Source organism: Coregonus lavaretus (assembly GCF_964263955.1).
Source record: "Coregonus lavaretus genome assembly, contig: HAP1_SCAFFOLD_396, whole genome shotgun sequence".
Classification (NCBI taxonomy): domain Eukaryota; kingdom Metazoa; phylum Chordata; class Actinopteri; order Salmoniformes; family Salmonidae; genus Coregonus; species Coregonus lavaretus.
Genome location: NW_028157602.1, coordinates 377925 through 405867, shown reverse-complemented (window position 1 = coordinate 405867; position 27943 = coordinate 377925). Strand labels below are relative to the sequence as shown.

General features: G+C 44.4%; 1 protein-coding gene across 1 annotated transcript in view; it reads left to right on the top strand.

Moving 5' to 3' along the window:
• Positions 1-1187: 1187 nt before the first annotated feature.
• LOC311125186 (SWI/SNF-related matrix-associated actin-dependent regulator of chromatin subfamily D member 1) overlaps positions 1188-27943 on the top strand; it is a 36331-nt gene continuing 9575 nt past the window's right edge. Inside the window, exons 1-8 of the mRNA XM_084199240.1 lie at positions 1188-1394; positions 20877-21052; positions 21281-21446; positions 21793-21915; positions 22032-22148; positions 22341-22442; positions 26438-26599; positions 27167-27264. Coding sequence (XP_084055366.1) covers positions 1209-1394; positions 20877-21052; positions 21281-21446; positions 21793-21915; positions 22032-22148; positions 22341-22442; positions 26438-26599; positions 27167-27264 — 1130 coding nt within the window. The 5' untranslated portion in view covers positions 1188-1208. The remainder of the gene's footprint in view (positions 1395-20876; positions 21053-21280; positions 21447-21792; positions 21916-22031; positions 22149-22340; positions 22443-26437; positions 26600-27166; positions 27265-27943) is intronic.

Genomic DNA, 27943 nt, shown 5'->3' with positions numbered 1-27943 from the left:
TTAACAAGGGAAACCATACATTTAATTAAATAAACAGAACTTCTACCCCATGAGTCTTGCCAACGTTCTTGTGCACTATAAACATCGCTCCCACTCAGAGCAGGGTAAGAAATAGTTGGCTATAAAATGAAACTGTATCGTAGGCCTATAAAACTTGAAACAGAAATGTCTACGTGTTGCAATTAACGGTACGGGGATGGAATGATGAAACGCTAGCAATTATTGTAGTATTAGATAGGATACAGATTTACCACACAGGCCCTATGCATTTAAACGTGTGAAAGCAACCGCAAGCATTTCAACAAGAGAGAAAAAAGGCACTCTCCACTGGCGTCTTCGCCACGGTAATAATTAATTTTTAACAACAAATTCAAAATGCAAGCGTCATAAGTAAATGATCAATGTCAAGCAGTTTTTACATACCAAAAGACCAGTAGGCCTATGCTAGTAATTGTTGCCCCATTGCTTATGAGCTTGCAAAGTAAACAGTCAATATTCTTGATCACCAACATTTTTGGGAGCTGCATATTTATTTATTATGGCAATCCTCTCTCTCCCTATAATTTGACGTTTGCGCAAATCATCAATCTGTTCGATAGCTCACCCGACCTGTGTTGATTGACCGTTTGCTGGTCCAATCAGAGTGCCGAGTGTGCGTTCCACTGTCTCTGGCTGCGTGTAACATAATCCACGTAGACTGTGCCATCAAATGAGTGACAAAACATTACAAAACCTGGCCAGATAATTTCCAGTCATCAGTCTCAAATCAAAGTCGAGTCTTGAGGCTCCAAATCAAGTTGAGTTTCAAGTCATCAAATGTGTGACTCAAGTCAGACTCGAGTCCAAGTCATGTGACTCGAGTCCACAACTCTGGTAGACATACTAGAAATACAGTAATAAAAACATTTTAACCTGGTTTATAACCTGTGCTAATTGTAAAGCTCCAGACTCCTGAGACCCCTTGGCAGAGAAACCGTATGCCCCCATACAGAAAGGTTTTAAATGCATTTGGTTGTTTTTATTTTGAGACTGCTTTCATTGGCTGCTGTAGATTGTAAAATGTTTACTACATCAAGGGCTGCTTATATCGAAATTAAACAGCAGAGGTCACTGTTGTAAAAAGAATCGCTCCGCTACATCAGCTACTCTCCTCTCGCGTGTCGCGATAGTTCCGTTCCACTATCCGGCGGCGGAGACAACCAGGGGAGATGGCGGCCAGAGGTAATTTTCAATCGGCTCCAACGGGAGGTGGTGGCGGGGGAATGGGACCCGGATCCCAGGTGCAAGGTGGAGGACCAGGCATGGGACCTGGAACTCCTGGAGGAAGGATGGGACCCTCATCGGGAGCACAGAACCACCTTTACCGCTCTCCGATGCCTGGGCCTGGATACCCGGTGAGCCACGATTCAACGGCTAACGTTAGCTAGCTAGAACAAAGCCTTTTTCAAAGCGGTAGCTAGCCTATACTGTACTAACGGTATGTAGTTAACGATGTGGGCCCGTAACGTTACTGATTACTGATTGTCGTCCTTGATTTATTGTAGCTAGCTACACTTTGTAGATTACCACCACCACCTACCGCGCTAGTTATGATATAAGTCTGTCCCCAAGTGGCGGTTATAACTAATACTCTAGCTAAACTAACTAGCTAACTGTCTAACTAACTAGCCCATTTGCTAGTTGTTTGGCGTGTGTTAGTTAGCTACCAAGATAGCATTTAGCAAAGTAATGTTAGCTGGCTAGTATTAAATCCGCGGTTGCCAGAAGATACCGACCCTATCATTACTGCCGTTCACACTGAGTTGCACTTGAGTCAGAACGCAATCATGGTTACATTAGGAGTGTGTTAGTAAATTCACTCTGGCTATCTACTCTGATTTCAGAGTACTCTTGTCTGAGTGTGCCAGAGCGCAGAATAACTGATGAATAATCCTACCTACATGTACATATTACCTCGACTAACCTGTACCCCAGCACATTGACTCACTACCGGTACCTTATATATTGTTATTGTATTGTTATTTTTTTTTAAATGTTAGTTTATTTAGTAAATATTTTCTTAACTCTTATTTTTCCTAACTGCATTGTTGGTTAAGGGCTTGTAAGTGTGCATTTCACGGTAAGGTCTACACCTGTTGTATTCAACGCATGTGACAAATAAAATTAGATGTTTTATTTGAATTTGAACGTGCAACACCTGTTGAATATGACTGTCAGTTCAAGTCTGCCAAAAACGTAATAAAATTGTTGCCAGCAATGTTGACTATCCCTCTAGATAACATGAAAACAGCCTAACCAGCTCTTATAGGGCAAGTAAAATGGTCAGTGAGGTGTCCTCTCAATTGTCTGGAAGTAACTAGCAAGCTAGCCAACTTTAGCCAGTTAAGCATTGAGTTGTTTTTTAACCCATATCTCGCGCTGCTCCCCATGGGGTCTTAATGTAACCATGATTGCGTTCTGACCCCAGTGCCCCAGACTTTACCCTTTGCAAAAGGAGTGCAAAGGCTAATTTAGTTATTGCACACACTTCACAGAGGAGGCGTTCCCTAACGGAAATATGCAGATGAATGCTAGGACGTGCCAATAGGATCTCGCTAGCTCGTGCTTGGCCCTGCCCACCTCCTTGCTTGTTCTGCCCACTATGACTAATTTGTTCCCATTGGAAACTACAGACCACAGCTTATCTTGGTTTAGTTAAAATATTTGTCTCTACTGTTAATGTAGTCATCTAAACCAGGGGTTCCCAAACTTTTTCACTCAGGCCCTCCTTCCAGCATTGGGGAACATGTTTTCTCTAAATAAGCGTTGTTGTACAATTAAAGGTAAAATACACTACATTTCAAACAGTCAGCAATAATCGAATGAATTCAGGGCTTGTGAAGTTATACATAGGCTAAAAATAAGCCTTCCACAACCAAAACCCACTAATAATTAAATTATCAAAATAGTTTAACCTGCTTTATTTGCAGTAATCACTGATCTGGCATTCAAGTCTATGAAAATGCCATTTTTTGTTACAAATGTAACCAGAAACATGCATAATGCACATTCACTAAAAATGACTAACTTCTTGTAGCAGGCATTAGGCTGTAGAAAATTAACACAGGTCTCATCAACAATCTCTCAAGCCTACGTGCTAGTGATTAGTGATCTTTATATTTATTTATATTTATATTTCAAAGTTGAACAGTTGAATTGTTATGAACACACCCTTCTGTCTGTCTTCAACTGTTTGAAAAGCATGTTAGCCTGTCTACTTTGTTCAGATGTTGAAATCAAGTGGCCTACTTTATTTCTCAGAATGAGAACAAGTTGCCAATTCCTTATATAATTGTTTTATGCTTATTGCACCTTTTTATAAAACACAGACTAGACAGCTAGTATAACAGTCTTTGTCTAAAATGCTGCTAGCGGTACCTGGTACCCCAATGCCGCGCGCAACAAACCGAGCACTAATTTTCCAGAATCAATGTTAATTGATTCTCTCATTTTAGTAGTGTCTGCTCTGCGCATAATTTGAGTAGTTGAGACATAAAAAGGGTAAAATTATCCTCTATTACAGTAAAATAATGTCTCAAATGTGTTTTGGTGTCCATATGACCCTTTTCTGTTGGACCAAACCTCAAATGCAAATAGCAAGTTGAAACCGCTTGTCAAAGAGGAAGATGTGATCTGTCATCATTGTTGTTGTGAGTGGCAGGAGGAGGGGCTTGGTGTGTGTGTGTAAACCATAGAGAAAAAGACTAAGTCGAGAGTGAACCTCTCAAAAATTTGTCCAAAATAGGCCAATGCGTTTCTGTGGGCTTATTTTCCACCTAAGCTTGACGCCTGCTTTCATGCCTTTGGGACAGTGACTCCCATTGTTAGGGAGGAGACGTGGATCTCGTCATTATATACAGATCTCTGGTGTAAATGAGAAGGTGCCGAGCAATGGAAACTAGACCAAGAATACAACATGAGAACACACAGACATAAACACTCATAAATACGAAAAATAACAAAACCTTGATTCTTGCGATACAGGCATTTGGAATATCGCACAAAAACATACATTGGAATTAATCGAATTAATTCGATATATCTCCCAGCCCTACCCTCTTGTTAGCAAAGATAACATTTTGCAGGTGTAAGGCTTATTGTCTTGCAATTCTATACATTCTGCCATGTCTAATGTGTATTCATGTTATATTTGAGTGACTCAAACATTACAACAATCTAAGGGCTAAAAAACCTAGCTAAAAAAGCGTTAGCTGACATGGGCTAGTTGATCTGGACGTTTCTGACAATTATAAATAGCTCTCTAAGGTATGCAATGACTAACATGACAAGAGGAAAACTGATGATGCACTACCCAATTTAGAAATTGCACCTTGTGCATTCTACTATTACAACTTTCAGGAGTAAGTTGAAAGCTGGACTGAGTCCTTTTTTGGGGTGGGGACCCCCAGTTTGGTAACCCCTGGGCCCCCCCAAGACCCCCAGTTTGGTAACCCCTGGGCCCCCCACACTTTGGCAACCATTGATATAAACTAATGTAATCTAGCTAGGTAGCTAGTTTTTAATAATTCATTGACACTTTTTAGGCAAACCTCTGTTTTGAATCAGCCAAATCTAGCTAATATGATTCAACCCAAGTTGTTAATCCCATGATGCACTGGTCGGCAAAGAGAGCTTACATTTGTTGCTAAGATTTTATAACGGTGGTTCTCAACCTGTGGTCCTAAGGACGTCAACTCTCCATGGTTAAAGTAGGAAGAAATATGTAATTGTTGTTAAAATGTGTGTGCTATATTTACTATCATATGTTTTTTTTTTAAATATTGAATTACATTGACATATTACATTGTTATATTATGCTAGTTTCCCTATAGACAAAAACATGTTACTACGTTAAACAAGCTCACATTTTCACCACATATGTAGTGGAATTTCACATCCTTTTACATCCCTTTTGCTTCAGATTGGTGATGTTAATATTTAATTGCTTTAAATAAATTAAATAAAAGTATGTTCACACCAATATATACATACAGTGAGGGGGGAAAAAGTATTTGATCCCCTGCTGATTTTGTACGTTTGCCCACTGACAAAGACATGATCAGTCTATAATTTTAATGGTAGGTTTATTTGAACAGTGAGAGACAGAATAACAACCAAAAAATTATAGACTGATCAAAATCAAAAAATTTATGAATTGATTTGCATTTTAATGAGGGAAATAAGTATTTGACCCCCTCGGCAAAACATGACTTAGTACTTGGTGGCAAAACCCTTGTTGGCAAACACAGAGGTCAGACGTTTCTTGTAGTTGGCCACCGGGTTTGCACACATCTCAGGAGGGATTTTTTCCCACTCCTCTTTGCAGATCTTCTCCAAGTCATTAAGGTTTCGAGGCTGACGTTTGGCAACTCGAACCTTCAGCTCCCTCCACAGATTTTCTATGGGATTAAGGTCTGGAGACTGGCTAGGCCACTCCAGGACCTTAATGTGCTTCTTCTTGAGCCACTCCTTTGTTGCCTTGGCCGTGTGTTTTGGAAGATTGTCATGCTGGAATACCCATCCACGACCCATTTTCAATGCCCTGGCTGAGGGAAGGTGGTTCTCACCCAAGATTTGACGGTACATGGCCTCGTCCCTTTGATGCGGTGAAGTTGTCCTGTCCCCTTAGCAGAAACCCCCCCCCCCCAAAGCATAATGTTTCCACCTCCATGTTTGACGGTGGGGATGGTGTTCTTGGGGTCATAGGCAGCATTCCTCCTCCTCCAAACACGGCGAGTTGAGTTGATGCCAAAGAGCTCGATTTTGGTTTCATCTGACCACAACACTTTCACCCAGTTCTCCTCTGAATCATTCAGATGTTCATTGGCAAACTTCAGATGGGCCTGTATATGTGCTTTCTTGAGCAGGGGGACCATGCGGGCGCTGCAGGATTTCAGTCCTTCACGGCGTAGTGTGTAACCAATTGTTTTCTTGGTGACTATGGTCCCAGCTGCCTTGAGATCATTGACAAGATCCTCCTGTGTAGTTCTGGGCTGATTCCTCACCGTTCTCATGATCATTGCAACTCCACGAGGTGAGATCTTGCATGGAGCCCCAGGCCGAGGGAGATTGACGGTTATTTTGTTTCTTCCATTTGCGAATAATCGCACTAACTGTTGTCACCTTCTCACCAAGCTGCTTGGCGATGGTCTTGTAGCCCATTCCAGCCTTGTGTAGGTCTACAATCTTGTCCCTGACATCCTTGGAGAGCTCTTTGGTCTTGGCCATGGTGGAGAGTTTGGAATCTGATTGATTGTTTGCTTCTGTGGACAGGTGTCTTTTATACAGGTAACAAGCTGAGATTAGGAGTACTCCCTTTAAGAGTGTGCTCCTAATCTCAGCTCGTTACCTGTATAAAAGACACCTGGGAGCCAGAAATCTTTCTGATTGAGAGGGGGTCAAATACTTATTTCCCTCATTAAAATGCAAATCAACTTATAACATTTTTGACATGCGTTTTTCTGGATTTTGTTGTTGTTATTCTCTCTCTCACTATTCAAATAAACCTACCATTAAAATTATAGACTGATCATTTCTTTGTCAATGGGCAAACGTACGAAATCAGCAGGGGATCAAATACTTTTTTCCCTCACTGTATAGTTATATTACAAAACGATACACACACACACATTCCAAAAAGTTAAAAGAAAGAAATTAAGAAATATCAGAACGAGCAATGTCAGAGTCCGGAATATAAATATGTGTATATATTGGTTTGTATAGACAGTATGGACAGTATATGAATAGAAAAGGTCTGTACAGCAGTTATATAGGATGAGCCTCGACTAGAATACAGTATATACATATGAAGTGAGTTTAACAGTATGTAGCCTAAACATTATGTTCAATGACTATGTACATAGTGCTGGTTAGTAAACAGGTTGGTTTTGTTATACGCGCCTGTCCGTCGCAGCACTTAAAAAGCAGTTATACATTTTAAAGGCAGGCTCAGCGAAATGACCTTGCCACGAGCAGCACCGCAGATGTTGAGATGAGCGAGATGCAAGACCTCGCTCAGTCTTACACACAGTATCGGCGCATTTTAAATAGTTTTGGTTTAAACAGCGCATTCACCCCAAATGTTTGTCCCCTGTTCTATTGTTTCAACATGATATCGATGGAAGTGATGAAACAACAAAAATGACGTTACACTTACCTCGTTGGCGACCCACTTGAATCAAAATTCAACACTTTAAAATGTAGCTGGGTGTCTTCTACAAGTTGTCCTCTAACTAATGACGTACACATTATTCCCAGTTTCCGTGTGGTTTTTGAGCAGTGGTAGTTTCAACAGTGCATACAACCTGATTTTCCCCCCTAATTGATATGAGTGATTTATTGCCACTTGCCAAAACAGGGTTTTGGCAAGTGTGTGCAGTTTAAGGTGCTCGTTTAAAAAAAATATATACTATTGTTGCACATGTATGTGTACATAGTCATTTTTAAGTTCTCAGTATCGTAAACTGTTTCTGAATATTGGTTATATGTTATTGGTTATATTATTCTGCATATTGGTTACATCATTTCCAACTGCAGTTTTAGGAATATAAATGGAACTTTCAACATTAATTTCAAATTTTTTAAAAACTGCTGAATTAGTCCAAAAACGTGCTGTGATTGATTTATTTTGATGATATACCAGAAATCACCTAAATGGGTTTGCCCTGCCTAGTTGCTACAGATTGTACACCAGATGCACTAAGTCACCAAAATTATGTGGATTTGGCTATTTCAGCCACACCCGTTGCTGACAGGTGTATAAAATCGAGCACACAGCCATGCAATCTCCATAGACAAACATTGGCAGTAGAATGGCCTTACTGAAGAGCTCGGTGACTTTCAACGTGGCACTGTCATAGGATGCTACCTTTCCAACTGGTCAGTTCGTCAAGTTTCTGCCCTGCTAGAGCTGCCCCGGTCAACTGTAAGTGCTGTTATTGTGAAGTGGAAATGTCTAGGAGCAACAACGGCTCAGCCGCGAAGTGGTAGGCCACACAAGCTCACAGAATGGGATCGCCGAGTGCTGAAGTGCATAAAAATCGTCTGTCCTCAGTTGCAACACTCAGTACCGAGTTCCAAAATGCTTCTGAAAGCAACGTCAGCACAATAACTGTTCATTGGGAGCTTCGTGAAATGGGTTTCCATGGCCGAGCAGCCGCACACAAGCCTAAGATCACCATGTGCAATGCCAAGCGTCGGTCGGAGTGGTGTCAAGCTCTCCGTCATTGGACTCTGGAGCAGTGGAAACGCGTTCTCTGGAGTGATGAATCACGCTTAAACATCTGGCAGTCTGATGGACGAATCTGGGTTTGGTGGATGCCAGGAGAATGACCCCGTGCAAAAAGCAAGGTCCATACATAAATGGTTTGTCGAGATCGGTGTGGCAGAACTTGACTAGCCTGCACAGAGCCCTGACCTCAACCCCATCGAACACCTTTGGGATGAATTGGAACACCGACTGTGAGCTAGGCCTAATCGCCCAACATCGGTGCCCTACATCACTAATGCTCTTGTGGCTGAATGGAAGCAAGTCCCCGCAGCTATGTTCCAACAATTAGTGGAAAGCCTTCCCCGAAGAGTGGAGGCTGTTATAGCAGCAAACGGGACCAACTCCATATTAATGCCCATGATTTTGGAATGAGATGTTTGACGAGCAGGTGTCCACATACTTTTGGTCATGTAGTATATGTGATAACTATGTTTCTATTACTGGGCTTTACATGGTAATGTTGGTTTATACAAAACACTGTCATAGATGTTTAAATTAACCTGTTCTTGACGATACTCGCTTAATTCTCGATCCGGAGTAAAGGGTATCTTATAAATGTCGGTGTCCAGTTGCATGTGGTTCTATAAAAGCAGAAATATATTAAATGCATATTTTGTATCAAGTGAGAAATACCTCTTGCCTGTGTGTAGGTCTTTGTTTTGGTCGCACTGTGTGACACTCGAGCGGTACAACATTTGGATTAATATCTTTCTGAGTTTTCTCTGGTTTTTGTAGAACCACCTGCAACTGGACACGGACATTTATAAGATACCCTTTTCCCTGAATCGAGAACGAACACAAATCAAATTTTATTCGCCACATGCTTCGTAAACAATAGGTATAGAGTAACAGTGCGACCAAAACAAAGTAACATGCTTACTTACAGCCCCTTCCCAACAATGTAGAGAGAAAGGAAATTGAGAAATAATAGAAAAGTAAAACCTGTAGTAGATACGCAGTGAGTAACGTTAACTTGACTATATACACGGGGTACCAGTACCGAGTCTGTGTGCAGGGGTACGAGGTAGATATAACTAGGAATACAATGACAGATGATAAACAGTAGCAGCAGCGTATGTGATGAGTCAAAGTTATTGCAAAAAGGGTAAATGCAGACAGTCCAGGTAGCTATTGGTTAACTAACTATTTAGCAGTCTTATGGCTTGGGGGGTAGAAGCTGTTCAGGGTCCTGTTGGTTCCAGACTTGGTGCAGCGGTACCGCTTACCGTGCGGTAGCAGAGAGAACAGTTTGACTTGGGTGGCTGGAGTCTGACAATTTGTAGGGCCTTTCTCTGACACCGCCTGGTATAGAGGTCCTGGATGGAAGGGAGCTCGGCCCCAGTGATGTACTGGGCCGTACGCACTACCCTCTGTAGCGCCTTGCGGTCAGATGCCATACCAGGCGGTGATGCAGCGAGTCGGGCTGTAGAACTTTAAGGATCTGAGGACCCATGCCAAATCTGTTCAGCGTCCTGAGGGGGGAAGGGCCGTGTTTTGCCCTCTTCACGACTGTGATCAGATTTTCGAAATGGAGCGTGAGGGAGAGCTTTGTATGCATCTCTGTGTGGAGTAAAGATGATCTAGATTTTTTTCACCTCTAGTTGCACAGGTGACATGCTGGTAGAAATTAGGTGACTGGTTTCAGTTTTCTGGAGAAATGCTTTGGGTGAGCATTTTCTTGTTTGCTTATGGCCCCATACAGCTCATTGAGTTCGGTCTTAGTGCCAGCATCGATTTGTGATGTTAAATATACTGCTACGAAAAATATAGATCAACTGTTGTTGAATAGTATCGTCTACAGCTTATCATGAGGTATTCTAACTCAGCCGAGCAGAACCTCGAGACTTCCTTTAATATTAGAGATTGCGTACCAGTTGTTAACACACACCTCCCCCCTTGAGCTGCTGCGGCGATGCATAGAAATACCAGCTAGATGTATATTATCCATGTCCTCGTTCAGCCACGACTCCGACAAACACAGGATATTACAGTTCTTCAGGTCCTGTTGATAGGATAGTCTCGAACAGAGCTCGTCCAGTTTGTTCTCCAGTGATTGTACATTCGCCAATAGAACGGAGGGTAGACGGGGTTTATTTACTCGCCGACGTAGTTTTGTCAGGGTTGCCCGCACGTCGGCCTCTCTCGCTTCCGAGTCTCAGGGATTATGTCCTGGTCCGTGGTGAGCAGTATGTCCCGAGCCTCCGACTCGTTGAAGTAGGAATCTTCATCCAAATCGAGGTTAGTGATCGCTGTTCTGATGAAACTCTATTTGGTCGTAAGAAACAGTCGCGGAAACATTATGTCCAAAACAGTTAAGATCAGCGCAAACAAACACACAAAATGGCTGCCATCCATTGCAGTGCCATTCTGAAGCAGTTAGTATTAAGAGCAGGTTAGTTGAAACGTCTATGGCAGCGTTTTTTGTAAGCTAACCCAGCGATGGGCAACTTTGATGGGGGTGGGTGGGGACCACAAAATCTGAACACGTGGGGTCGCAGTGGCTTGGGGGTTTATGTACCCACAGCTGTACCCACATATGCAGTCAGAGCCGGCCCTAGCTTTTTTGGGGCCATGGATCACACAAGCATACCTTACCGACAGCAGCAGTGGCATCCTTCCTAGTCACTCTGCCATTCTGTACGCCTCAGAACCACTCCCCAGTTGTTGTGTAGAAATCCAAGGTTGCACAGAGATGTGATGAATAGAGTGCAAAACGATTAATTGAGAATTGAATGGTTGTTGTTGAATTCTTCATTCCACTCACACACAGTAATGTCCATTTATTACTGAAAAGATACATCCATCTTGATTTTTGTTGGCATGTTATCTGCAATGTCCTTCTGCTACCTCAAAGACCGGGCAAAAGGTTTGCAGATGGACAGGCAATAAAGAAAACATATTTTCATATAGCTTTTGAGGCACGCTTCAGTGGTGAGCTCTCATCCAGCAACCCCATTTATTAGTTGACAGATTCACAAACCTCTGCTTTAGAACTTTTGTCTATCTACATGACTCACTGAAATCACTATGGTGACCAATGTGAGAATACGTTCTCCACTGTGAAAACGTAGGGATAAATAAAGGGCACCAGATGGTAGCTTTTCAGCAGAGGCTGAAGGTAGGGTGCAGGGTCATGTTCATTAGATATCAAACATACTGAAACAGGTAGAAATGAACTGATCTTATCCGATAAGGCTACATTTACACAGGCAGCCCAATTCTGATCTTTTGCCCAGTTATTGGCAAAAGAGCAGATCTGATTGGTCAAATGACCCATTAGAGGAAAAATTATCAGAAGTGGACTGCCTGTGTACAGTGGGGAAAAAAAGTATTTAGTCAGCCACCAATTGTGCAAGTTCTCCCACTTAAAAATATGAGAGAGGCCTGTAATTTTCATCATAGGTACACGTCAACTATGACAGACAAATTGAGAATTTTTTTTCCAGAAAATCACATTGTAGGATTTTTTATGAATTTATTTGCAAATTATGGTGGAAAATAAGTATTTGGTCACCTACAAACAAGCAAGATTTCTGGTTCTCACAGACCTGTAACTTCTTCTTTAAGAGGCTCCTCTGTCCTCCACTCGTTACCTGTATTAATGGCACCTGTTTGAACTTGTTATCAGTATAAAAGACACCTGTCCACAACTTCAAACAGTCACATTCCAAACTCCACTATGGCCAAGACCAAAGAGCTGTCAAAGGACACCAGAAACAAAATTGTAGACCTGCACCAGGCTGGGAAGACTGAATCTGCAATAGGTAAGCAGCTTGGTTTGAAGAAATCAACTGTGGGAGCAATTATTAGGAAATGGAAGACATACAAGACCACTGATAATCTCCCTCGATCTGGGGCTCCACGCAAGATCTCACCCCGTGGGGTCAAAATGATCACAAGAACAGTGAGCAAAAATCCCAGAACCACACGGGGGGACCTAGTGAATGACCTGCAGAGAGCTGGGACCAAAGTAACAAAGCCTACCATCAGTAACACACTACGCCGCCAGGGACTCTAATCCTGCAGTGACAGACGTGTCCCCCTGCTTAAGCCAGTACATGTCCAGGCCCGTCTGAAGTTTGCTAGAGTGCATTTGGATGATCCAGAAGAGGATTGGGAGAATGTCATATGGTCAGATGAAACCAAAATATAACTTTTTGGTAAAAACTCAACTCGTCGTGTTTGGAGGACAAAGAATGCTGAGTTGCATCCAAAGAACACCATACCTACTGTGAAGCATGGGGGTGGAAACATCATGCTTTGGGGCTGTTTTTCTGCAAAGAGAACAGGACGACTGATCCGTGTAAAGGAAAGAATGAATGGGGCCATGTATCGTGAGATTTTGAGTGAAAACCTCCTTCCATCAGCAAGGGCATTGAAGATGAAACGTGGCTGGGTCTTTCAGCATGACAATGATCCCAAACACACCGCCCGGGCAACGAAGGAGTGGCTTCGTAAGAAGCATTTCAAGGTCCTGGAGTGGCCTAGCCAGTCTCCAGATCTCAACCCCATAGAAAATCTTTGGAGGGAGTTGAAAGTCCGTGTTGCCCAGCGACAGCCCCAATACATCACTGCTCTAAAGGAGATCTGCATGGAGGAATGGGCCAAAATACCAGCAACAGTGTGTGAAAACCTTGTGAAGACTTACAGAAAACGTTTGACCTGTGTCATTGCCAACAAAGGGTATATAACAAAGTATTGAGAAACTTTTGTTATTGAACAAATACTTATTTTCCACCATAATTTGCAAATAAATTCATTAAAAATCCTACAATGTGATTTTCTGGATTGTTTTTTCTCATTTTGTCTGTCATAGTTGATGTGTACCTATGGTGAAAATTACAGGCCTCTCTCATCTTTTTAAGTGGGAGAACTTGCACAATTGGTGGCTGACTAAATACTTTTTTTCCCCACTGTAAATGCACGCTCATTTTTGTTTTCCATTAAATAACATTTTGAAACATTTGGCCACAGTGTGCCCTAATGAACATGACCCAGGTGTTGTGGTCTGTAGACTGACAGACATACAGACGTAGAGAGAGTGAGAGGCAGCAGCTTGCAGTACAGTAGAGAACAGGAGAGGGTAGAGCTGGGACGATAAACCGAAAACTACCGACATTGCATTTAGCGTTACGGCGTTTATTTTTGGTGATTATGCTACACAACGTTCCTGTAGATTGTTCTAAAACCATTATTTGTTCAACAGTAATATCCTATACATTATGTTGATACCTTCTATGAAAGGATCAGCCTGTCCCTGTTTGGCTATCGGCTGCTGACTCACTTCCTCTCCCCACTGTGACACATACAGCTGGGAAGAACTATTGGATATCAGAGCGGCGGTAACTCTCCAGCACTACCAGCATTCTGACCAGGAATACGACTTCCCCGAAGCGGATCCTTTGTTCGCTTCCCCCAGGGCAATTGAACTGATTCCAGAAGCCGACCTAAAACAATGCCGGCGGAGGGGAGGTACTCAGAGCAGCCTGCTGTTCCGACGTAGGAGGCGCGCACACCACCCACCGCTTCAGAGTATATTACTCGCTAATGTTCAGTCTCTGGATAACAAAGTTGACAAGCTCAGATCGAGGGTTTCTTTCCAGGATATACTGTCTGAGTCGGTCCAGCCAGTTGGGTTCTCAGTTCATCGCGGAGACAGGAATAAATGTCTCTCCGAGAAGCAGAAGGGCGGTGGTGTATGTTTCATGATTAACGACTCATGGTGTAATTGTGGTCACATACAGGAACTCAAGTCCTTCTGTTCACCCGACCTAGAATACCTCACAATCAAATGCCGACCGTATTATCTCCCAAGAGAATTTTCTTCGGCTATGGTCACGGCCGTGTATATCCCCCCTCCACGAACTTCACTGGATTTTATGCAAACTGGAAACCACATATCCTGAGGCTGCATTTATTGTAGCTGGGGATTTTAACAAAGCAAATTTGAGGACAAGGCTGCCGAAGTTCTATCAACACATCGACTGTAGTACTCGCGCTGCAAAAGCACTCAACCGTTGCTAAATCATTCTCTCTACTATTATTCTGACATTTCACATTCTTAAAATAAAGTGGTGATCCTAACTGACCTAAGACAGGGAATTTTTACTATGATTAAATGTCAGGAATTGTGAAAAACTGAGTATAAATGTATTTGGCTAAGATGTATGTAAACTTCCGACTTCAACTGTATGGACAAGCAATGACAGAGCGGCATGGACTAAGATACAGTAGAATAGAATGCAGTATATACATATGAGATGAGTAGTGCAAGATATGTAAACATTATTAAAGTGACTAGTGTTCCATTTCTTAAAGTGGCCAGTGATTTCAATAGGCGGCAGCAGCCTCTAATGTGCTAGTGATGGCTATTTAACAGTCTGATGGCCTTGAGATAGAAGCTGTTTTTCATTCTCTCGGTCCCGGCTTGGAAGTGTTCCGGTGTTGTGTTTGATATACATAGCCAGCTAGATAACATAGCATCCCTCTGTTTGAGCAGGTTGTTTGAGTAGGCTAAACTAGTTAGCTGCATTTGCTAGCTAAGTAAGTGGGAATTTTTTTTTGGAAGCAATGTATTTGTTCAAAACTGTACAACTATTGTCTCTCGCTCTTTGAGTCAACTACTCACCACGTTTTATGCACTGCAGTGCTAGCTAGCTGTAGCTTATGCTTTCAGTACTAGATTAATTCTCTGATCCTTTGATTGGGTGGACAACATGTCAGTTCATTCTGCAAGAGCTCAGCTAGGTTGGAGGACGTCCTCCGGAAGTTGTCATAATTACTGTGTAAGTCTATGGAAGGGGGTGAGAACGATGAGCCTCCTAGGTTTTGTATTGAAGTCAATGTACCCAGAGGAGGACGGAAGCTAGCTGTCCTCTGGCTACACCATGGTGCTACCCTACAGAGTGCTGTTGAGGGTACTGTAGACCTTCATTGCAAAAAAGTGTTTTAATCAATTACTCACCTCTTAATATGGTGTTCATAGAACCACTTTACAACTGGTGTAGGCTGTAGTTAGTATGGTTTTGATGTGCCTGCGCAGCGCTCCATTTGCAGTGAGTAGGCCTACATCAAGTAGCCTATGCCTAGCGGTGGAAAGTTTTTGTAGGACATTAGCCTACATTTACTGATAGCCATGTGTAGGCTAATTGATTAATCTATCTAGCAGCAATATCTTTACAGTTATCAATCTAGCGAAGTGTTTTGAGTTCCCACTTCCTCAGGTGGTGAATAATATAGCCTAGATTTGCCAACAAAGATGTCGGCAAATTCTCTGAAGATCAAAAAATAAATGTTAGCCTAATTCTGGATCATATTTTGACAGGTTGCACATCAAAATATCAATCATGCATTTCCTGAGTGTGTTGAATGAACTAGCGTACTTTTTTAATAATAGGCTATACCATCTCAGTTGTCTTACTTGGCACTGAAAGAAAATTGTCTAGAGCACTGCCGCTAATGGAAAGTAACTGTCCATTAAAACAATTTCTTATCGTTGTATTTGTTGTCGCGCAAAATGGTTACATTTATCACTATTACTTTTTATCCATATCACCCAGCTAGCACCCCCAAAAATAATTTATTGATTGATTTATCGTTATTGCAAAAAATTGGTCAACTTATCGCGATATGGGTTTTTGTCCATATTGCCCAGCTCTAGGAGAGGGCAGAGGACATCAGTGTTGATGAGCAAGGCTCACAGCCCTCCCTCCAAGTCTGTGGAGAGGAGAGGGAAAGGAGAGGGCAGAGGACATCAGTGTTGATGAGCAAGGCTCACAGCCCTCCCTCCAAGTCTGTGGAGAGGAGAGGGAAAGGAGAGGGCAGAGGACATCAGTGTTGATGAGCAAGGCTCACAGCCCTCCCTCCAAGTCTGTGGAGAGGAGAGGGAAAGGAGAGGGCAGAGGGCATCAGTGTTGATGAGCAAGGCTCACAGCCCTCCCTCCAAGTCTGTGGAGAGGAGAGGGAAAGGAGAGAGAGAGGGAGAGAGAGTGCATCAGCGTTGATGAGCAAGGCTCACAGCCCTCCCTCCAAGTCTGTGGAGAGGAGAGGGAAAGGAGAGAGAGGGAGAGAGAGTGCATCAGTGTTGATGAGCAAGGCTCACAGCCCTCCCTCCAAGTCTGTGGAGAGGAGAGGGAAAGGAGAGAGAGGGAGAGAGAGAGGGCATCAGTGTTGATGAGCAAGGCTCACAGCCCTCCCTCCAAGTCTGTGGAGAGGAGAGGGAAAGGAGAGAGAGGGGGAGAGAGAGAGGGCATCAGTGTTGATGAGCAAGGCTCACAGCCCTCCCTCCAAGTCTGTGGAGAGGAGAGGGAAAGGAGAGAGAGGGAGAGAGAGAGGGCATCAGTGTTGATGAGCAAGGCTCACAGCCCTCCCTCCAAGTCTGTGGAGAGGAGAGGGAAAGGAGAGAGAGGGAGAGAGAGAGGACATCAGTGTTGATGAGCAAGGCTCACAGCCCTCCCTCCAAGTCTGTGGAGAGGAGAGGGAAAGGAGAGAGAGGGAGAGAGAGAGGACATCAGTGTTGATGAGCAAGGCTCACAGCCCTCCCTCCAAGTCTGTGGAGAGGAGAGGGAAAGGAGAGAGAGGGAGAGAGAGAGGACATCAGTGTTGATGAGCAAGGCTCACAGCCCTCCCTCCAAGTCTGTGGAGAGGAGAGGGAAAGGAGAGAGAGAGGGCATCAGTGTTGATGAGCAAGGCTCACAGCCCTCCCTCCAAGTCTGTGGAGAGGAGAGGGAAAGGAGAGAGAGAGGACATCAGTGTTGATGAGCAAGGCTCACAGCCCTCCCTCCAAGTCTGTGGAGAGGAGAGGGAAAGGAGAGAGAGGGAGAGAGAGAGGACATCAGTGTTGATGAGCAAGGCTCACAGCCCTCCCTCCAAGTCTGTGGAGAGGAGAGGGAAAGGAGAGAGAGGGAGAGAGAGAGGACATCAGTGTTGATGAGCAAGGCTCACAGCCCTCCCTCCAAGTCTGTGGAGAGGAGAGGGAAAGGAGAGAGAGAGGGCATCAGTGTTGATGAGCAAGGCTCACAGCCCTCCCTCCAAGTCTGTGGAGAGGAGAGGGAAAGGAGAGAGAGAGGGAGAGAGAGTGCATCAGCGTTGATGAGCAAGGCTCACAGCCCTCCCTCCAAGTCTGTGGAGAGGAGAGGGAAAGGAGAGAGAGAGGGAGAGAGAGTGCATCAGCGTTGACGTGAGCAGAACACATCAGACAGCCCTCCATCCAAGGCTGCGGAGAGGAGAGGGAAAGAGGGGTGTGCCTATGGCTGGAGGCTTGCCGGTATGTTCTGAGGGGGTCTCTCCTCTCCTCTGCCCGCTAGCTACCCAGTAGCTACAGCCTCTATAAGCACTCATGCTTTCAGAAACACGAAGTCGCCTGTTTGAGTTCCTAGCACATGGATTGGTGAGTGATATGGTTGTGTGTTGTGGAGGATTTTTGTTGTTAGCGTTTTTATTGGGATTTTTTGCTGTAAAATTTCCAGGGTATTTCGCCTATATCCTTATACCTGAAATATGTTTTATTGGGTAGTGAAAATATACATTTAGTTTCTTATTTACAATTTTAAGATGGCTAATATATTTTTTATTGTGAATGCAAAATAAGGTGGCCTTGATTCAATATAAGGTTGTTTTAATTCAATCTGTATTGTGTTGGCTAGTGCTGATGTTTGTTATATTGTCCTTGAATGATTGTTCAATTTAGTTCCGATCTACATCAAATATCAGAGCATGTCTGCCCGTATTTCAACACATGGATTTATTTTCACTTGTTGCTGCTCACCAATGTTTCCTGTATGCTCACCAATGTTTCCTGTATGCTCACCAATGTTTCCTGTTTGCTCACCAATGTTTCCTGTTTGCTCACCAATGTTTCCTGTATGCTCACCAATGTTTCCTGTTTGCTCACCAATGTTTCCTGTTTGCTCACCAATGTTTCCTGTATGCTCACCAATGTTTCCTGTTTGCTCACCAATGTTTCCTGTATGTTCACCAATGTTTCCTGTATGTTCACCAATGTTTCCTGTATGCTCACCAATGTTTCCTGTATGCTCACCAATGTTTCCTGTATGCTCACCAATGTTTCCTGTTTGCTCACCAATGTTTCCTGTATGCTCACCAATGTTTCCTGTATGCTCACCAATGTTTCCTGTATGCTCACCAATGTTTCCTGTATGCTCACCAATGTTTCCTGTATGCTCACCAATGTTTCCTGTATGCTCACCAATGTTTCCAGCCAGGCGCCCTTCGCCGAATAAGCTTTATTTTGGTGGCATCTGGTACATTCTAATGCCTTGATTCCATCTCAAATACACAGTGAAATTATTGAATACTTAATCGAGTTTACCTTCAACCACAACCTCTTTACTTCCCTCTTTTCTCCTCTTCTTCATTTTATCATCTCTTTTATCCTCCTCTTCCCTCTCCTCTTTTCTCCTATCATCAAACACCATCCATCTTTCCCTCTCCTCCAGACTCTAACCCCTCCCTCTCCTCCAGACTCTAACCCCTCCCTCTCTCCTCTCCTCCAGACTCTAACCCCTCCCTGTCTCTTCTCTCCTCCAGACTCTAACCCCTCCCTCTCCTCCAGACTCTAACCCCTCCCTGTCTCTCCTCTCCTCCAGACTCTAACCGCTCCCTGTCTCTCCTCTCCTCCAGACTCTAACCCCTCCCTGTCACTCTTCTCCTCCAGACTCTAACCCCTCCCTGTCTCTCCTCTCCTCCAGACTCTAACCCCTCCCTGTCTCTCCTCTCCTCCAGACTCTAACCCCTCCCTGTCTCCTCTCCTCCAGACTCTAACCCCTCCCTGTCTCCTCTCCTCCAGACTCTAACCCCTCCCTCTCTCCTCTCCTCCAGACTCTAACCCCTCTCCTCTCCTCCAGACTCTAACCCCTCCCTCTCCTCCAGACTCTAACCGCTCCCTGTCACTCTTCTCCTCCAGACTCTAACCCCTCCCTGTCTCTCCTCTCCTCCAGACTCTAACCCCTCCCTGTCTCTTCTCTCCTCCAGACTCTAACCCCTCCCTGTCACTCTTCTCCTCCAGACTCTAACCCCTCCCTGTCTCTCCTCTCCTCCAGACTCTAACCCCTCCCTCTCTCCTCTCCTCCAGACTCTAACCCCTCCTTGTCTCTTCTCTCCTCCAGACTCTAACCCCTCCCTGTCACTCTTCTCCTCCAGACTCTAACCCCTCCCTGTCTCTCCTCTCCTCCAGACTCTAACCCCTCCCTGTCACTCTTCTCCTCCAGACTCTAACCCCTCCCTGTCTCTCCTCCAGACTCTAACCCCTCCCTGTCTCTCCTCTCCTCCAGACTCTAACCCCTCCCTGTCTCTCCTCTCCTCCAGACTCTAACCCCTCCCTGTCACTCTTCTCCTCCAGACTCTAACCCCTCCCTGTCTCTCCTCTCCTCCAGACTCTAACCCCTCCCTGTCTCTCCTCTCCTCCAGACTCTAACCCCTCCCTGTCACTCTTCTCCTCCAGACTCTAACCCCTCCCTGTCACTCTTCTCCTCCAGACTCTAACCCCTCCCTGTCTCTCCTCTCCTCCAGACTCTAACCCCTCCCTGTCACTCTTCTCCTCCAGACTCTAACCCCTCCCTGTCTCTCCTCTCCTCCAGACTCTACCCCTCCCTCTCTCCTCTCCTCCAGACTCTAACCCCTCCCTCTCTTCTCTCCTCCAGACTCTAACCCCTCCCTGTCACTCTTCTCCTCCAGACTCTAACCCCTCCCTGTCTCTCCTCCAGACTCTAACCCCTCCCTGTCTCTCCTCCAGACTCTAACCCCTCCCTGTCTCTCCTCTCCTCCAGACTCTAACCCCTCCCTGTCTCTCCTCTCCTCCAGACTCTAACCCCTCCCTGTCACTCTTCTCCTCCAGACTCTAACCCCTCCCTGTCACTCTTCTCCTCCAGACTCTAACCCCTCCCTGTCTCTCCTCTCCTCCAGACTCTAACCCCTCCCTCTCTCCTCTCCTCCAGACTCTAACTGCTCTCCTCTCCTCCAGACTCTAACCCCTCCCTCTCCTCCAGACTCTAACCCCTCCCCCTCTCCTCTCCTCCAGACTCTAACCCCTCCCTGTCTCTTCTCTCCTCCAGACTCTAACCCCTCCCTGTCTCTCCTCTCCTCCAGACTCTAACCCCTCCCTGTCTCTCCTCTCCTCCAGACTCTAACCCCTCCCTCTCCTCCAGACTCTAACCCCTCCCTGTCTCTCCTCTCCTCCAGACTCTAACCCCTCCCTGTCTCTCCTCTCCTCCAGACTCTAACCCCTCCCTGTCTCTCCTCTCCTCCAGACTCTAACCCCTCCCTGTCTCTTCTCTCCTCCAGACTCTAACCCCTCCCTGTCTCTCCTCTCCTCCAGACTCTAACCCCTCCCTGTCTCTCCTCTCCTCCAGACTCTAACCCCTCCCTGTCTCTCCTCTCCTCCAGACTCTAACCCCTCCCTGTCTCTCCTCTCCTCCAGACTCTAACCCCTCCCTGTCTCTCCTCTCCTCCAGACTCTAACCCCTCCCTGTCTCTCCTCCAGACTCTAACCCCTCCCTGTCTCCTCTCCTCCAGACTCTAACCCCTCCCTGTCTCTCCTCTCCCCCTCCAGAGACCAGGTGGGATGCCACCCTCCAGCCGTATGACACCACAGGGTCCGCCCATGGGGCCTCCAGGCTACGGCTCCAGCCCCGTGTCCCGACCAGGGATGCCTGGCGTCATGGATCCCTCCCGTAAGAGGCCTGCCCCCCAGCAGATCCAGCAGGTCCAGCAACAGCGCAACCAACAGTAAGATCTGACTAACTGTCAGTATTTGTTATTTTAGGCTTGAATGGATTTACTTCAACAGTGATCTTTTACATTGCTACCAGGAGATGAGGGACATTATAAATGATTATTAGTTTACTATAATTATTTGTCCTCATTCAGTTGACCGTATCTTTGTAAAAAATAAATAAAAATACAGGCCTTTTCGTTCCTTATAAACTCCCACTGTATTGTTTTGTTCTATTGCAGTACCAAGAAGAAGAAGATGGCGGATAAGATTCTACCTCAGAGGATCCGGGAGCTGGTGCCAGAGTCTCAGGCCTACATGGACCTGCTGGCGTTTGAGAGGAAGCTGGATCAGACCATCATGAGGAAACGCCTGGACATCCAGGAGGCACTCAAGAGACCCATCAAGGTAAAAAGATGGAGTAATGTCCTCACTAGGGCCAAGGCATGTATTCATAAAGCATTTCAAAGCAACAGTGCTGATCTGGGATCATTGTTGCCTTTTAGATCCTAATGAATAACATTATATGGACAGGGATGATTTTATAGGCTACAATTCAGGCCCAGGATTTTTTCCTTACCAACAAGGTGGCCTGACCAACAAGGTGGCCTGACCAGGAAAGCTCAGGGCCTGAGTTGTAGCCTATAAAATGGGACCTGGAGTTTTCCATGGTCATCACGTCCCATGTTTTGCTCTGAAGATAATACAGATTTTGGTAGTGAAATTCAACATGACTGGGCTTTTTGTGTTTCAGCAAAAGCGAAAGCTTCGTATCTTCATATCTAACACCTTCAACCCTGCCAAGCCCGACGCAGAAGACGGAGAGGGCACTGTTGCATCATGGGAACTGCGTGTCGAAGGGCGCCTGCTTGAAGATGTAAGACTAATTAGTAGCCGTTTGTGTGTGTTGAGGGTGTGTGTTGAAGGTTAGTGTCTTGGGTGTGTGTGTTTATAACTTGGTAAAATGTATCTGATAATTGTTTTCTTTCTCAGACTGCTGTGTCCAAGTATGAAGCCACCAAGCAGAAGAGAAAGTTCTCTTCTTTCTTCAAGTCTCTGGTCATCGAGTTGGACAAGGACCTATATGGGCCTGACAATCACTTGGTCGAGGTAAGAAGATACGGTTTAATGTTCAGATATAAAAATGTATGATTAGATTTGTTTTCATGAATAAGGCGATCAATATTAGCTCATTTCCACCGCCACTTTTCTTAACCGCTTTCTCTATTGTAATCTCTCTAATGATATTCTGTTCTAAAGAAACTAAAAGGACTAGTAAAGTTTTTTTTTAATATTGTTTAGTGGCACAGGACTGCGACCACTCAGGAGACGGATGGGTTCCAGGTGAAGAGACCAGGTGATGTGGGCGTACGTTGCACTGTCCTGCTCATGCTGGACTACCAGGTAAACACACCTCGATTCACAACCTGCTACAACCTCACACACTCCCTCTAGCTGTCACTAAAGGTAATGTTTTAACTATTTGGTTGTAATATCAGCACGTCCTCTGTAGCTCAGCTGGTAGAGCACGGCGCTTGTAACGCCAAGGTAGTGGGTTCGATCCCCGGGACCACCCATACACAAAAATGTATGCACGCATGACTGTAAGTCGCTTTGGATAAAAGCGTCTGCTAAATGGCGTATTAAAGAGCGTAGTCAGAGCGGCCAGTGGCCGTTGTACCCTTCTCCCTGAGTGCTGTGCGCTCCGAATCACCTCTCACTCACATGGCTCCCCATCACGTGTTCGTGTCTTTCTCACAAGCTACAAGTGAAGACAGACACATCGGGGGACGCAACTGCACGTGTCCTTATCATATTCCGAGGTGCATATTGAAGATATTGGAAGAACTGTCCACATTTACTTTTCGTCAGCCAACAAGATGAGTCGGCCTGACGAACAGCAAAAGCACTAGCCTATGTCAATCTACTATCTCTCATTGTATTCTGTGCGAGAAATAAATATTCCAAACATAGTCTGGGACAGTTGTGGGATGCGATAGATCCCAAATTTAATGCAACCACTAGCATCCCCCCCAAAAAATTTGCGCAATGTGGCTGACGCAACAGATCAGAACGTTTAGCTTAACATTTTGATCAACTATTAGGCTGTTTCTTCACATTATAAGTGCAGCAATGCACACATGGTAGTAGGCTATAAGCGGAAATGTTCCATTAGTGGGAAAACACCATTATCAAAAGTGACCGCAAATGCAATTATGCATGTAATGCTTTTAGTGTAAAGGTAAATTTTTATGGTGAACATTATCTTCCCCAAACTTGAAACTCACACGCTGCTTATGTATGCCAGTTAGGCAATACACCCCTTGTAAACCGCGATCAATAATAGACAGTACTGTGCAGCCGTCTTCATCGACCTGGACAAGGCTTTCGACTCTGTCAACCACCGCATTCTTATTGGCAGACTAAATAGCCTTGGTTTCTCAAATGACTGCCTCGCCTGGTTCACCAACTACTTCTCAGATAGAGTTCAATGTGTCAAATCGGAGGGCCTGTTGTCTGGACCTATGGCAGTCTCTATGGGGGTGCCACAGGGTTCAATTCTTGGGCCGACTCTTTTCTCTGTGTATATCAATGATGTCGCTCTTGCTGCTGGTGACTCTCAGATCCACCTCTACGCAGACGACACCATTTTGTATACATCTGGCCCTTCATTGGACACTGTGTTAACAAACCTCCAAATGAGCTTCAATGCCATACAACACTCCTTCCGTAGCCTCCAACTGCTCTTAAACACTAGTAAAACTAAATGCATGCTCTTCAATCGAACGCTGCTGGTACCCGCCCACCCGACTAGAATCACCACTCTCGACGGGTCTGACCTAGAGTATGTGGACAACTACAAATACCTAGGTGTCTGGTTAGACTGTAAACTCTCCTTCCAGACTCACATTAAGAATCTCCAATCCAAAGTTAAATCTAGAATCGGCTTCCTATTTCGCAACAAAGCCTCCTTCACTCATGCTGCCAAACATGCCCTCGTAAAACTGACTATCCTACCGATCCTTGACTTCGGCGATGTCATTTACAAAATAGCCTCCAACACTCTACTCAGCAAATTGGATGTAGTCTATCACAGTGCCATCCGTTTTGTCTCCAAAGCCCCATACACTACCCACCACTGTGACCTGTACGCTCTTGTTGGCTGGTCCTCACTACATGTTCGTCGTCAAACCCACTGGCTCCAGGCCATCTATAAATCACTGCTAGGCAAATCCCCGCCTTATCTTAGCTCATTGGTCACCATAGCAGCACCCACCCGTAGTCTGCGCTCCAGCAGGTATATCTCACTGGTCATTCCCAAAGCCAACACCTCCTTTGGCTGCCATTCCTTCCAGTTCTCTGCTGCCAATGACTGGAACGAATTGCAAAAATCTCTGAAGCTGGAGACTCTTATCTCCCTCACTGACTTTAAGCATCAGTTGTCAGAGCACCTTACCGATCACTGCACCTGTACACAGCCCATCTGTAATTAGCCCACCCAACTACCTCATCCCTATATTGTTATTTATTTTGCTCTTTTGCACCCCAGTATCTCTATTTGCACATAATCTCTTGCACATCTAGCATTCCAGTGTTAATACTAATTGTAATTATTTTGCACTATAGCCTATTTATTGCCTTACCTCCATAACTTGCTACATTTGCACACACTGTATATATATTTTCTGTTGTATTTTTTTTGACTGTTTTTTTACCCCATATGTAACTCTGTGTTGTTGTTGTTTTTATCGCACTGCTTTGCTTTATCTTGGCCAGGTCGCAGTTGTAAATGAGAACTTGTTCTCAACTGGCTTACCTGGTTAAATAAAGGTTAAATAAAAAATAAAATTAAATAAAAAATTAAATAAAAAGTGGATTAATGTGCTTAATTTTAAGAAGTTATTTGGCCACTTTAGTTGTGATACAAACCTTATTAAAACATATAGGCCTATGGGCTGTGCTGCATGAGGTGTGCGACTATGATTAGAAAAAGTTGCCAAAAAAAAAAGGCATTGTTAAGATGGGCATCATTCACAAGTGATAATATATCATTCACAAGTGATAGGCTAATATTGTCACCTATCAGACTGTTCTTGATTTCATCTTGTCTTTACATATATTATTTAGTGTATGTTAAATTTGTTTTGATTTAGAATGGACGATTATCATGCACCTGTATCGAAACAGGGGTAGTGGGAAAAAATACATGTCGATGCACTTAAATAGCGAATGGAGGACGCTTTTCCCGTGGTTTATTTTCATGCCAGCCAGGTAGGCTATACTCCTGTTGTAAATATAAGCAATGTGCTTAATATTAGGAAAGTTGAGAAATAAATATAGTAGGCCTAGCCTATAGAAAGCTGATCCTCCTCTTTTTACATCACTCTGTTTTCTCGCGCAATTGCGTAGCCTATTGAAATGTTGCTTAACATGAGCTCATGGGCTCTCATGAAGTGTTTGATTAGATTTTCGATTGCATTTGCATTGATGTCAGAGTGATTAGAGGGACAATAGAGTGCTGAGTACCAGGCAGTTAGCAAGTTTGGTAGGCTACTAATGACCATCAGCAGCATCAGAGCTTGGAGAAGCCTAATTACCGTGACTAAACGGTCACGTGGAATTTGACTGCCTTCAGTGACTCGTGACCGCCGGTGTGGCGGTAATACGGTCACCGCAACATCCCTAGTCATCACCACTATAGATGGTATCTAGTTTATCTCCTGAAAGGTAGCTTGTTAACTAGCCATATTGACGTGATCTGTTATTAGCTAGCTAGCCAATTTGACGTGGTCCATCAATCAATGTAGCCTATCATGTCTGCCAGAAGCAATTGCGGTTGAACGCTCTTAAAAACAACGTTGAAAAAGGGGATAATGTTGTAAGCTAGGTATGTTGGTTGGAGAAAAGTGCATTACTTGCCAACAGTAGGCTAGCCAACATGGGCATATGTGCCCTTCTGCTGCTTGACAGGCAGAGCCCACAAAGGATGGAACATTTACCTAAACCACTTGTCGGGTAGAGTACACTTTTTTATTTCATATCACTCAAATATCCAATTAATGGTGGCCAATATTGAGAGAGATCCTCACGTATTGTGTCTGTAAATTACACGATCAATTGATGTTTACTGATCGTGGAAAGTATGCAGTTACTTGCTGTTATAACTCTGAGCTAAATGTGAGCAGTTGTTTTGCATGGAATAATTGGACATTTGTAGTTCTATGCTCTTCACCTTAATGTGAGGTTTTATTGATGACGACCAGGCGTATGAACCAGGCGTTTGTGACTGCTGCACCTTTCTCAACATCTCTCCCAAATACATGCTTGTCTTTTGCGTCTTCAGTTTGATGGTGTAATGTCACAGCTAATTTCACTTCTCCCTCCCCTCCCCTCCCCAGCCCCCTCAGTTCAAGCTGGACCCTCGCCTGGCCCGTATGTTGGGGATCCACACCCAGACCAGGCCGGTCATCATCCAGGCCCTCTGGCAGTACGTTAAGACCCACAAGCTGCAGGACCCCCACGAGAGAGAGTTCATCAACTGTGACAAGTACCTACAGCAGGTCAGAGTTCATCAACTGTGACAAGTACCTACAGCAGGTCAGAGTTCATCAACTGTGACATGTACCTGAGGCAGGTCAGAGTTCATCAACTGTGACAAGTACCTACAGCAGGTCAGAGTTCATCAACTGTGACAAGTACCTGCAGCAGGTCAGAGTTCATCAACTGTGACATGTACCTGAGGCAGGTCAGAGTTCATCAACTGTGACAAGTACCTGCAGAAGGTCAGAGAGTAGCAAGTCTCTATGTTCACAGCTGGTTGGAAGATATAAGCCTTTCTTAGGGAGAGTAGAACCAGTGTCTTTTCCCCACTTTTGTATCTGTAATGTTGAGGCTTTGTTATATAACCTGATGGACAGTATGTAAGTAATGGGATTTGCCATTTCATGATCTTTATGGTTATGGTAAATGGCCCTGTTATGTTGTCCTTAGCCTAAACACACTGTAGACCTCCGACATATGATCCTTATTAACTGTCCATAGCTGAAACATACAAAGCACAATATTGAATCCTTGCATGTCCAGTTCTTGAGTAAATGAATAAAGTTCTGTTTTTATCTATGTTCTAGATCTTTGAGACCCAGCGTATGAAGTTCTCTGAGATCCCACAGCGTCTACATGCTCTCCTGATGCCTCCAGAACCCATCATTATTAACCATGTCATCAGGTAGGGCTAACCTCTGACCATCATTTTTAACCATGTCATCAGGTAGGGCTAACCTCTGACCATCATTATTAACCATGTCATCAGGTAGGGCTAACCTCTGACCATCATTATTAACCATGTCATCAGATAGGACTAACCTCTGACCATCATTATTAACCATGTCATCAGGTAGGACTAACCTCTGACCATCATTATTAACCATGGCATCAGGTAGGGCTAACCTCTGACCATCATTATTAACCATGTCATCAGGTAGGGCTAACCTCTGACCATCATTATTAACCATGTCATCAGATAGGACTAACCTCTGACCATCATTATTAACCATGTCATCAGGTAGGACTAACCTCTGACCATCATTATTAACCATGGCATCAGGTAGGGCTAACCTCTGACCATCATTATTAACCATGTCATCAGGTAGGGCTAACCTCTGACCATCATTATTAACCATGTCATCAGATAGGACTAACCTCTGACCATCATTATTAACCATGTCATCAGGTAGGACTAACCTCTGACCATCATTATTAACCATGTCATCAGATAGGACTAACCCCTGACCATCATTATTAACCATGGCATCAGATAGGGCTAACCTCTGACCATCATTATTAACCATGTCATCAGGTAGGGCTAACCTCTGACCATCATTATTAACCATGTCATCAGATAGGAC